The 12,436-nt window shown below is 49.6% G+C and overlaps 1 protein-coding gene across 5 annotated transcripts in view; it reads left to right on the top strand.

Annotated features, from left to right (window-relative positions):
* LOC121469741 (uncharacterized) overlaps positions 1–11,910 on the top strand; it is a 188,308-nt gene extending 176,398 nt beyond the window's left edge. For all 5 annotated transcript variants that reach the window (XM_072927189.1, XM_072927187.1, XM_041715262.2 and 2 more), the window contains 2 exons: positions 3,246–4,276; positions 10,170–11,910. In XM_072927189.1, coding sequence (XP_072783290.1) covers positions 10,177–11,538 — 1,362 coding nt within the window. In that variant the 5' untranslated portion in view covers positions 3,246–4,276; positions 10,170–10,176 and the 3' untranslated portion in view covers positions 11,539–11,910. The remainder of the gene's footprint in view (positions 1–3,245; positions 4,277–10,169) is intronic.
* Positions 11,911–12,436: the final 526 nt, after the last annotated feature.

Raw genomic sequence — 12,436 nt, 5'->3', positions numbered from 1 at the left:
TCCTTTTTCCAGTGTAGAGATGTCTGTAGACACACACACACACACACACACACACACACACACACACACATATATATATATATATGCCTGTCTAAACACAGATGCATATTTATAGAGAATTTACAGAAAACATGGATGCATTGCTTTTTCAGAATGGATGTAACAGTAATGGTCACAAATCTTTGTTGACAAATATGATACACCAGACTCCATGGATTATATAAATAATGGCATACAATCCATCATTCTTTCCATTCATAAATCATGCTTTATATAGCAACAAATATATTTTAAAAAGTGATAATTTCTTGTATTTTTTCATATTAATTAAGAAAGTTAATGTTACCTCTGCAACAAAACACACCCCAAATCTTTTAGGTCTCATTATGAGGTGTTTAGCATATTGTCATAGCAGTTCAGAAAGACTTTCCTTCCTAAGTGTACCTAACTTTCAGGACATGAATTAAAGTTCATAATGCAGGGATTTTTATGGACTGTCGTACCTGAAACATGCACAATGTTTCATTTATGAGAGAAATTTCTTCAGTGCAGTTAATCTGCTTGCTTGCTTTTATCAGAAACTAGATTAGATTGACAACTGTGTTTTTCCATAGAAGCTGAACTATTAGAAAATCTTGTTTTTAAAGAAAGTCATTTATCCTAACTTAAAATGAAGAAACATAATCCCTCAAAACTCTTCCCAAGTTTCTTGATATGTAATATTTTAACAAAAGGTGATCTTTAACCAAGAATGATTGTAGCAAAATAATGTAAGAGATGCATTTTTCCTTTACATCAGAAAATAGCATATTTGTTATTATTTTTCCTGTTTACAGCCCATTTCAAGATGTTATATTGAAAATCAGACAGCATTAGTGTGAATAAACCAAACACATTCAACTGTGTCAAACAGAGATCTTTCTTCAAAATTACATTTTGGCAAAATCACCTTCTATAGTTTGCAGCTTCATGTTTAAAGGAATGTAGAAACCAAGCTAGTTTAGAAGGGGGAAGACCAGTAATCTACCTTGTCCAACCTTTGGCTTTTGTGCCATATATCTATTTTTTTCTGCTCACAGTAGGTTTTCTATCAATGCTTTTAATTAAATCTATGGTATTGACTTTTTTATTTCTTCTTGAAAAAGGATATGTTCTTGGAAATCTTGATAGGACTTGTTTTGCCACTAGATCTGGTATATTCCTGGGGTCACATGTGGGCTTTCTGGTTTGCTTGTAATTAGCCCCTATTTGGCTGATCACTAGCACTTCTTTTAGAGGAGTCTCATTCAGTTTCTATTTTGCATCTTCCTAGCTTTTGATGTACAAACAGGCAGGACACCAGCATTATTTTTGTGTTAGTTATAACACATGAAATATGGTTATAACAGATCAGATGAGTTACCCAGTGATCTGCTCCCACAAAAGGCCACTTTCAGACATTTTGGAGATGAGTTTAAAGATTTACATTCACGTGTGATGAATGCATGCAAAACAACTTCTTTAAAGAAGTTAAACCAAGGGAGGGAATCGCTGGCTGCTGTCCTGCACACTCAGAGTTAATGTCCTCTAGGTTGTTTTAAATCAGTGTAAAGCTCACCTTGAGCCATCTTTACCCCAACAGAGACACAGATCCTGAAATATTTCAGTGCCTTATCCAATGCTGAATATTCTTTAAGAATATGGATTAAGTGGAGTATGATTGCAGTGAGAGCCCCATCTGGTACCAATGCACTGACATAAATGCATAAGTGCATGCTGTTATAGCAGGGGATGAGCATCTCCTATCCCCCAGGACACATGTTTCCATGAAAGCATATGCAAGGATAAACTCATAGTGACATGGGCTTGACTTTCCTCAATGCCCTGGGTGGCTGGGGATGGAGTTATCGAGCATAAATATCCAGTGTACATCAGGCTTGGGTCACCTTTTTGCCCCAGTGAGAAGTGAAGGAGGGCTCAGCCATGGCCTTTTTGTGGGCAGCTCAAATTGTGGCTGCCCCTGCCTGGAAGCCCCAGATACCTAGCCCTAATTTGGGAGTGAACTAGCACCCTCTAATCTAATTCTCCCTTTTTCCTTCTGTTCCCTGTTATGTCAAGATCCTACTTCCAGAAGCCAAAGTGTTCCCAAAACACCTGGAATATGACCCAAAAGTTAAGTGTCCCCTGAATGAGAACCAGAAAACTCCTCCATAAACCAATTTATTCTTTGGGAGCAGGCATCCAGAAAAACATCCACCCTTCCTCCTAGATATCACATACAAGTATATTTATCCTCCCAGACAGAGATACCCAGTTAATCTGCTCATCCATGCAGATAATAATGAAGCACTAAAAGAGACTCAATAAATAAGGGTCCAGATCCTCCTTGTGTATAATCTGGGCTCATTCTTTTTAGACCAAGAAGGTGACAAATGTTTATGCTGAGAGACTGGTCTGTAAGGAGGTGCAGCAATATACTCCCTGTGGGCTTATGGTCAGAGAATTGCACATATATGTTAGCAGTATCTTCCCTTTTGGGCATGACTGGATTTATTATAATAAAGTATCTCTTGGGCAGTGTAAAAAAGGGAAGCAGTAGTAGTGTGCCCCTATTAAACAACCATATTCTATTATTGTTGTAATATTGTCTGAATATTGTCTTTCATGAATGTGTCCACAAGATTTTTTTTGCTTGTTTGAAGTACTTTTATCAAAAGGTTTTATACTGGCTCTGGAAATGTTTTTTTTGTGAATGTTTTTTCCCTAAGAAGTGAGATCTCCATTAAATACAACATAAAAATTGTATTTTTGAGTTGGATAAAAGCCATTTTCATAGGGAAGAAACATTTCCTTATAAAGACATGCCACAATCTGATTCATCATTTGCTTTTGTAGTTTAAGCAACAAAAGACTTTTCTGAATAGTTTTTTCCTCCCTTTTTCTATTTTCACTGGTTAAGTATGATTTGCAAAATTGAATCTTTTAGGTGCATAATTTTCAGAATACCTTCTTAGTATTTTGAGTTCAGGTCTGCCTTTTGTTTCAGGTTTTGATTTCCTCTTATTATTGTTACCACTCTTATTGTCACTGAAAGGGTGTGTTGTGCCCAGTGCTTAGGAATGAAAAAGGTTAAATATCTTACAAGCGGAGGACCAGATTTTCTTGGCTTTTTCTTTAAACTGGTATATTTTTTATCCCTCTTGGGATAACGCTTTTTCAAACTGAATGTAATATTTTAGTGGTGTATTTTACATGGTGTTTTGCAGGTGAACACCATCTCTCCGTGCTGGCGCTCTGGGCCAGCTGGATACTGCTCAGCTGCTCCTGGTGGGCACAGCCCTTGGCCTAAGCTCAGCACCATCCAGCTGAGAGGTGGGATTTGGGCTGGTGCACAGCAGGCACAGCCTTGGATGTCTCTATGGATTTGGGCTAAGGCTCAGCACACAAAGCTGTGCCCACCTCAGCCTGCCCCTGGCTGCACCAATGTACCCACGGTCAGACTTGTGGGAGGGGGTGTGGTTGGTGACCTCCCTGCTTTACCATGGGAGGCCACAGATGTGTAGTTTCCCGCCTCCCGAATTGTCAGTTATCTGTTCTCCCTTCCCCCAGTTCATGTCAATCACTTTGTACTCCTTCCCTTGGTTCTAGAAAGTTCTCAGTTCTTTGTACCCCCATTGGTTCTTCTCCCGAGGCCACTCCTTCCCTCTTTCCCAGTTGGCCGTTGCCGTGTCACTCCTGCTTGACTCCACCCTCATACCCTCACCCGGTTGGATGCTCTGTACCCTGACCCTCCTTCCCTGCAACAGTTATATACCCTGCCCCGCCCCTGGTTCGGGGCTCTCAGAGCTGGCTCGCCCTCTGAGTGGCTGCGTCCCTTCATCTCCCTTGCCTTCCCTCACCTAAGCCCTCAGAATAAAGCCGCCTGAGAGACTCTCGCCCGGTGGAAGACTCCTTTCTTTACTACCACCATCGCGTGCCCGAAGTCCCCGACCCAGTCGGAGTGTCCGGGTCACGCGATAACTGGCGCCCGAACACGCTGACCCCTGCACGGAGTCAAGCGGAGAGCATCTCCTCAGCAGCTTCGACTCCGTGAGCCGGCTGTTCGAGGAATCAAAGCCCTGTTCGGACCTGGTTCCACGGACGACTGTGCTTCGTTGTCTGAAGATCCTTCGCCTCGTGGGCTGCGGACAACCGGAGGAGCAGGAACAGCAGCTTCGTGGAAGCTCCCTCGCACTCCGGACCTGCAGCGCTTCCACCCCCCATTGAGGTCATCTTCTTTTCGACGGGCGTCCCTGTGGTGAGTTTTTCGTACCCCGTCTGGCACCCGACCCCATCTCTTTTCTTTTCTGTTTTCCTTTGCCTCTCTGGGGAATTTTTAGCCGAACAGACATAATGGGCAACCGTATGTCTCCGGCTCGGCGGGATTTTTACTCCCATGTTAAATCATCCCTTGTTTTGGGAAACATTTCTTTTAACAAACGGGATTTAAAAGCCTTAATTAACTTAATTTTTGACCACCTTCCTGACACTGCTGAGGAAGATTTTAACTTAGTTCCGTTTTGGGGAAAAGTTGGGCGTTTATTATACGATTTACAAGTTAAGGGGAATTTTAAAGTGGGACGTTTCTTTCCTTTATTTCATTCTATTTTTACGTTATTTAAACAAAAACGGGAGAGTTGGGCCTCCAGTTTTCCTAACCCTCATTCCGTCCCCCCCACTCCTAACCCTCTTTCCCCTAAGGGTGGGTCGGGCGGCAGACCCTGCCAAAGTTCGGCACAGGGTTGCCACCATCTCCCTCCTGCTCCCCATCCCATCCTGTCCTCTTTTCGGCCTGGGACTGGCCACCCCAGCTCGACCCTTTCCTCGCCCCAAGACCCTCAGACCCCTGTTCCCAGTTTAAAACCTTGCTGTTCAATTCCAAATCTGTGCCAGCATCCACCACAAAATGGCGCCGGCCACATGGCCGAGCTGGCATCAGAAGCGCCACAAAATGGTGTCCCAGCTCCTCCCTACTCCCCTCGGGTTCCCGCCACTTCCCCATTGACCCCTCCTCCGTCGAGTGCCGCCCCTGCGTTGGGTCCCGCCCCATCTGATGCGTCGATGGTGTCATCGTCAGGACCCGCCCCTTCCGTCCCCTTGACCGCGCCCCTGGGTGAGCCCTCGGTGGGAGGGACCGGCCTACAGGAAGGCCATGCCCCTGTGGGGGGGAACCCCCTGCCGGAAGGCCCCGCCCCGGGAGGTGGGCCTAGCCCCGCCTCCCCCTCCCCAGCCACTTCCGGTCCCCACGTTACCGGAACCGGAAGTCGGCCTGGCCGGAAGCAGGCCATCTTGGCCTGCAGGGCTCCACGCCACTGGAGCCCAACAGCCAGGGAGAGGTTCAAGGCCCTCACCCGTCCTGCCTCATCCTCCGAAGAGGATGAGGACAGTGACAGCCCCCGGCCCACACCTAGGTCGGGAGGCGGGTGGGCCAAGATCAGGGCGGCGGCGATTGAGGACGGGGACTTAGACCTGGCGCGTGATCTCGGGTCGTTCGCGGCACCGGTGGTCAGGGAGAGGGGAAAGCGGCCCCGGTGGGAACAAATACCATATGCTGAAGTAAAGGAGCTGAGGAAAGCGGCCAAAGATTATGGCCGCGAATCGCCATTTTTTAAGAACGTATTAGACTTGACATTCTCTGGACGGACATTAGTTCAACATGACATCAAATACATTGCCAAGTCCCTGTTGTCCCCCACGGAACTCTTGCTATGGGAGGTTCAGTGGAAAAAGCTGCTGAAACCTCTCATCATAAAGCACAATCTAGCAGAGACCCTGGGCACAGGCGACGAGGTAATGGAGGCTATTGCGGGAGATGGAGAATTCGGCCAGCCAGAGGATCAGATCCAGCTACCAATACCACTCCTCGACGACATCAGAGAGGCTGGCCATGCCACACTGCTGAAAATCCCAGACGGCAAAACTCCCTCCCAAAGCTTTTCGACAATTTTGCAAGGACCTGACGAATCTTTTATTAAGTTCGTGGACCGCCTCAGAGAGGCCATCGATAAGCAGATAGAGCACCCTGCGGCAAGGGAAGAGCTCCTCCGCAAAATGGCAATGACCAACGCCTCGGCGGAGACAAAGAAGATCCTGAGGGCGTTACTGCAGGACCCCGAGCCCACCATCACCCAGATGGTGGAGGCGTGCATCAAGGCGACATCCACCGAGGTAACGGTTGCCATGGCAGTGAGCAAAGGGGTGGGGGAGGCAATGTTGAACTTGAACACGACGCGCTGCTTCGGGTGTGGCCAGATGGGCCACATACAAGCGAACTGTCCACACTGGCCCCCGGAGCAGTTTTACCACCCGTATATGCCTTCCCCAAGACCCCCACCCAGGAACTCTTTCCCGCCATACCAGCCGGCGGGAAACGGGCCGTGGAGCGCGAGGAGGGGCCCTTCTCAGCGCCTGAGCCTCCCTACTATCTGGGAGGAACAATGGCCCAGGGGACAGTTTCGGAGGATTGGCGGAGCACCGACGACGGACTTCGCCTCCTCCGAAGAACGGCCAACTTAGATCCCGGCCGCCACCAGGTCCTCAGAAGCTCCATGACTGTCACCTTCCAGGATGAGGACCTGGTGAGAATCCCCGCGGGGTTCCTGGAGCCCCCTCACTGCCAAGGCGAAGCGACCGTCCTCATCGTCGGCGACGCAAGTCACACACCGGACAGGATCTCCATCATCCCTGAAGTGGTGTGTGTCCCGCTGGGGTCCGAAGTAACGGTCTCGGTCATTTGCCATGAGCCCCCTTACACCTTGGGCAGAGGACTCCCCTTCGCCTTGCTCTATCTGCTGGACTCGGACAGCCTCTCTGGACGGGACCTGGAACAGGACATTCATGTGTTTCTAACTCAAAATGTGACCAAAGAAAGACCAGTAATCAGAACTGTGCTCTCTTTACAGGGAAAGTCGGTGGCGATGAACCTGATGGCAGACACTGGGGCGGATGTCACCATCATTCCCAGGTCAAAGTGGCCCCGCGACTGGGAGTTGGTGCCCCCTTGTGGCACAATCTCCGGAGTGGGCGGAGCTGTCAATTCCATGCGTAGCCGACGCTTGGTAAGTGTGGAGGGTCCAGAGGGACAAATAGCCACAATTCGACCTTTCGTGGTTTCCTCAAACATCATGTTACTAGGCAGGGACGTATTGTCCCAGTGGGGTGCCCGCCTTGACATCCCTAGCCCTGCGTGGGATTTTTAGTGTGGGCCACTGCGGAGCGCACCTCCCCACCGTTGAATTGGAAGACCGATGTTCCGGTGTGGGTGGATCAGTGGCCCCTTGTGGAGGAGAAATTAAATGCGCTCAACGAACTTGTAGAGGAGCAGGTGCGCCTTGGGCATTTAATACCCTCCACCAGCCCTTGGAACACCCCTGTCTTTGTGATTAAAAATCCTGGCAAAGACAAGTGGCGCCTGCTCCAGGACCTCCGCAGGGTCAATGATGTCATCGAGGACATGGGCCCCCTCCAGCCTGGGCTTCCCTCACCCTCCATGCTTCCCCGGGATTGGCAGCTCGCAGTCATTGATATCAAGGACTGCTTTTTTAACATCCCCTTGTATCCTGGAGATGCCCCCAGGTTCGCCTTTTCCGTACCATCGATCAATCGGGCGGAACCTTACAAAAGGTATCAATGGACCACCTTGCCCCAGGGAATGAAAAATTCTCCAGTGCTCTGCCAAACCTTTGTAGCACAGGTTCTTTCGCCAGTCCGCCAACTTTTCCCTGAAGCCGTCATCTTGCACTACATGGACGATGTCCTTGTCTGCGCGGAGACGACCACCTACCTCCGCGCAGCACTCAATAAGACAATCAAAACCATCAAGGACGCGGGTTTCCAGATTGCGGAGGACAAGATCCAGCTCTCCGCCCCATGGAAGTACTTGGGCATCACCATCACGGGAAGGACCGTCGCGCCCCAGTCTGTCACCATCAAAGACGACCCACGGACCCTGCGGGATCTGCAGCAGATATGCGGTACCATCACGTGGATCCGACCTCTCCTGGGACTCACCACGGAGGAGCTGGCGCCCCTCTTCGAACTCCTGAGAGGAGACGGCGACCTGGCTTCTCCACGCGAGCTGACACCTGCCGCGAAGGGAGTCCTGGAGAGAGTTGCGGAGGCCATCAGATCCCGCCAGGCGCACCGTGTGGACCGGGTCCTTCCCATTACCCTTGCCATCTTGGGTAAGTGCCCAAACTTCCATGGGTTGCTGTTTCAGTGGGATGCAGGCCGGAAGGACCCACTCCTTATCATCGAGTGGCTGTTCCTTCCGCACCAACCCCCAAAAACCATCTCCACACCCGCAGAATTGATGGCCAAACTTATCATTAAAGGCAGACAACGCCTCCGAACCCTTGCAGGGTGCGATCCGGCATGCATTTATGTCCCTTTAAATTTGGAACAATTGGAGTCTCTTCTGCAAACAAATGAAAATTTACAAATTTCTCTAGACAGCTATCCTGGCCAGATTTCAATACACTATCCTAAACATAAACTGTTTAAGGATACCTTCTATTTGGCCCCAAAATCCTACAAAAGCAAAACACCTATTAAAGATGCTCTCACAGTGTTCACTGATGGATCGGGAAAATCCCACAAATCAGTGATCACGTGGAAGGACCCGGAGAGTCAGAAGTGGGAGTCTGACATCCAAATCGTTGAGGGTTCCCCCCAGATCGCAGAACTTGCTGTGGTCGTGAGAGCATTCAAAAAATTTCAACAGCCTTTTAATCTGGTCACTGATTCGGCGTATGTGGCTGGGATAGCAGAGCGAGCGGAACACGCGATGCTCAAAGAAATTCAAAACAAAAAATTGTTCGGGTTGCTCACGGAATTAATTTGGCTGATCTCCCACCGCGAGCAATCCTATCACATAATGCACGTCCGGGCGCACACATATCTGCCAGGAGCCATCGCAGAGGGTACCCGGAGAGCGGATCATTTAGCTATGGCGACTGTCGCCACAACCTCTTCTGTGTACTCAATTTCCAACACCATCCCAGACATTTTTGCTCAAGCAAGGCTCAGCCATGCGTTTTTTCACCAGAACGCTCCTGCCCTTGCAAGGCAGTTCAAAATTTCCAAAGAGCAGGCCAAAGCCATCCTCGCCACTTGCCCCAGCTGTCAGTCCCTCGCCCTTCCACCAGTGGCATCAGGGGTTAACCCCCGGGGACTGGGAGCATTGGAGCTGTGGCAGATGGATGTGACACATTACAACTCTTTTGGCCGCCTTAAGTACATCCATGTATCAATCGACACCTTCTCCGGCGCAATCTTCGCCTCTCTCCATACGGGGGAGAAGACGAAGGACGCCAAAAAACACCTATACATGGCATTCGCGACACTGGGAGTCCCGAAGGCAATTAAGACCGATAACGGCCCGGGACTCACCTCAAAATAATTTGAACAGTTCTTGCAGCAATGGGGCATCAAACATACCACCGGCATTCCTCACAATCCCACAGGGCAGGCCATAGTGGAGCGCTCCCACAAAGAACTCAAAAGATTGCTCGATCAACAACATGACGCGGCGTTGGCGATGACTCCGGTCGAGCGCCTTTGTAAAGCACTTTACGTGCCCAATTTCTTGAATTGCACCGACCGGGAGCCAGACCTGCCCGTCATCAGGCACTTTACAAACGCCACTCGAGCACTTTTGAAGGAGCACCCACCGGTCCTTGTCCAGGACCCGGAATCCCGAGCCATCACAGGGCCCTTTCCCTTAATAACCTGGGGGAGAGGGTATGCCTGTGTTTCAACAGCTTATGGACCAAAGTGGATTCCGGGGAAATACGTGAAGCCATTCCTAGAAGATGCCCCAGCTGCAGAACCAACAACGCAACAGGACCCGCAGACTGCGTCTCCCACAACACCGGACGACGCAGTCGCGTGGAGAAGACGCAAGAAGAAGAGGACCGGGAGCCGTCCCAACTTGGTGTCCCGAGTCCTCATCACCAGACTGTACCACCCACCGGACTCGACATCTCAAAATACCCCATCCCCTCCAGTTACCTTCCCCTTACCCCCTTACCTTACCCGCTTTCCCTATACCCCTGTGCCCTAAATTGTTTCCTTTTTAACCCAAAAGGGGGAGCTGGGAGGGGAGGAAACCAAAGCTTTTCTGTTATTTACGTTTTCTCTTGTGTTAATAGAATAAGGATGGCTGCCCACATGTCACCGATCCGGGAGAAATACCAGAAACCGCCCCACTGCGCCCAGCTGGCCGTCGCCGTGGCCTTTGTCATCTTGTGGCTGCAAGCGGCGGACGGTTGGATCGTTCAGCAGCCGAAGGAGAATGTGTGGGTCACGCTCGCTAAGTCCTTGCAGCAGGACAATCTGTGTTTGGCCATGGGCAGTGTGGACAATCCCCTGTCCACATGCCTGGTGGGGGTTCCCCTGGTTGCCGACGATTGGCCAGTTTTCAACTCCGACCTACTCCGAACCACGGGTAAGAGACCTAACCCGGTCGACACTTGGGACGAATGGACCAAAATTCTGTCAAACAGTAAAGAGGAACCCCAAGAATTGGACTTGCTGGGGTCCTCTCACGCAGAATACTGCATCAAATTTTATTATAGGAGGCCAAGTCAGAATTGGCATGGACTTGACTTGGCCAAGAACACGTACAGAAAGGATGTAACACCTCTAAGCAAAAAATACAACAGTCAAACCTGGTGCAATTACACCAGCCAGGTCATTTCGGTCTCGTCCACGTGTCCTAAGGTGTTGCCCAAGGGGATGTTTCTTATCTGTGGGGACAGAGTATGGTCAGGCATTCCATCTCAGCTCCAGGGAGGACCGTGTAGCCTTGGCAAACTTGCTACCCTAACTCCAAATAAAACCCAAATTCTAGAATGGAGGAAGGAAAAACAATTGGCTCGTAAAAAACGATCCTATAACCAATTCGACTCAAATTGTGATTCGCAGCTTTACAATTGGGGCAAAACCAAGAGAATCGCTGCATCCATATTCCTTCCGTGGTATGCAGCGGCAAAGGCCCTTGGTGAGCTTTCTCACCTGGAGTGTTGGGTCAACAAGAATGCCAACGCTACGTCTGCCGCCCTCTCAGACCTCTTGGCAGACGAACAGACCACCAGGCATGCAACCCTACAAAATCGGGCTGCTATAGACTTCCTACTCTTAGCCCATGACCACAGCTGCGAGGACTTTGACGGGTTGTGTTGCTTCAACCTGTCATCGAGAAGCAAATCCATCCAGGCCCACATCAAACAAATAAGAGAGCAAGTGAAAGATCTAAAAACTGAAAACCCCTCGGCTGCTGACCCAGTGGACAAGACGTTCTCGCAGTGGGGCATCCCCGGATGGGCAGCCCCCATCGTTAAAGGACTCATTTGGATTTTAGTTATCATTTTTCTTATTTTTGTTGCGTTAGCTATTTTTAAACATTATTTAGTTAAGACTTTTGGGACTGCTTTTTTAGTTAATAAAGACGGGGGAGATGTGGGAGGGGGTGTGGTTGGTGACCTCCCTGCTTTACCATGGGAGGCCACAGATGTGTAGTTTCCCGCCTCCCGAATTGTCAGTTATCTGTTCTCCCTTCCCCCAGTTCATGTCAATCACTTTGTACTCCTTCCCTTGGTTCTAGAAAGTTCTCAGTTCTTTGTACCCCCATTGGTTCTTCTCCCGAGGCCACTCCTTCCCTCTTTCCCAGTTGGCCGTTGTCGTGTCACTCCTGCTTGACTCCACCCTCATACCCTCACCCGGTTGGATGCTCTGTACCCTGACCCTCCTTCCCTGCAACTGTTATAAACCCTGCCCCGCCCCTGGTTCGGGGCTCTCAGTGCTGGCTCGCCCTCTGAGTGGCTGCGTCCCTTCATCTCCCTTGCCTTCCCTCACCTAAGCCCTCAGAATAAAGCCGCCTGAGAGACTCTCGCCCGGTGGAAGACTCCTTTCTTTACTACCACCATCACGTGCCCGAAGTCCCCGACCCAGTCGGAGTGTCCGGGTCACGCGATACAGACTGTGCCTAACCTGGGCAAAAATAGGTTCAGGTCTGCTTAAATGACAACCACGGTTTGGAAACAGATTTTGGAAGGCAGAGCCCCCAGTGTAAATTAAGTAGAAAAAACAGGTCCCTCTTGGCTTCCAGAGTGACCTGGAGAGGTATGTGATGCAGGAATCTTCACCACGGAGCACCCAGGTTTCCAGATCATGTCTTGCACTACTGGTGGTGAAGGCTTGTGAGAGTGAAGAGGAAAATGTGCTACTCTGCTCCTGAACTGCCCTGTCCCAGCTTTTTCCTGCAATTTAAGCATGATTCATTGCATATACAAATGAGAACCAATCATCTGGAGTTTTTTTTGCTTTCTGTGTTTGTCAAATTATATTGAAGACTGTTGGGTTCCCAGCAAGGTGAATGCCTTAAGGCCATAAGCCTTATTTACAGAGGAAAACCAGT

This window comes from Taeniopygia guttata, chromosome 3 (assembly GCF_048771995.1).
Source record: "Taeniopygia guttata chromosome 3, bTaeGut7.mat, whole genome shotgun sequence".
In the NCBI taxonomy this organism is placed as follows: Eukaryota; Metazoa; Chordata; class Aves; order Passeriformes; family Estrildidae; genus Taeniopygia; species Taeniopygia guttata.
Note: the sequence above shows the minus strand (reverse complement) of the source record. Positions and strands in the feature narration are given on the sequence as shown.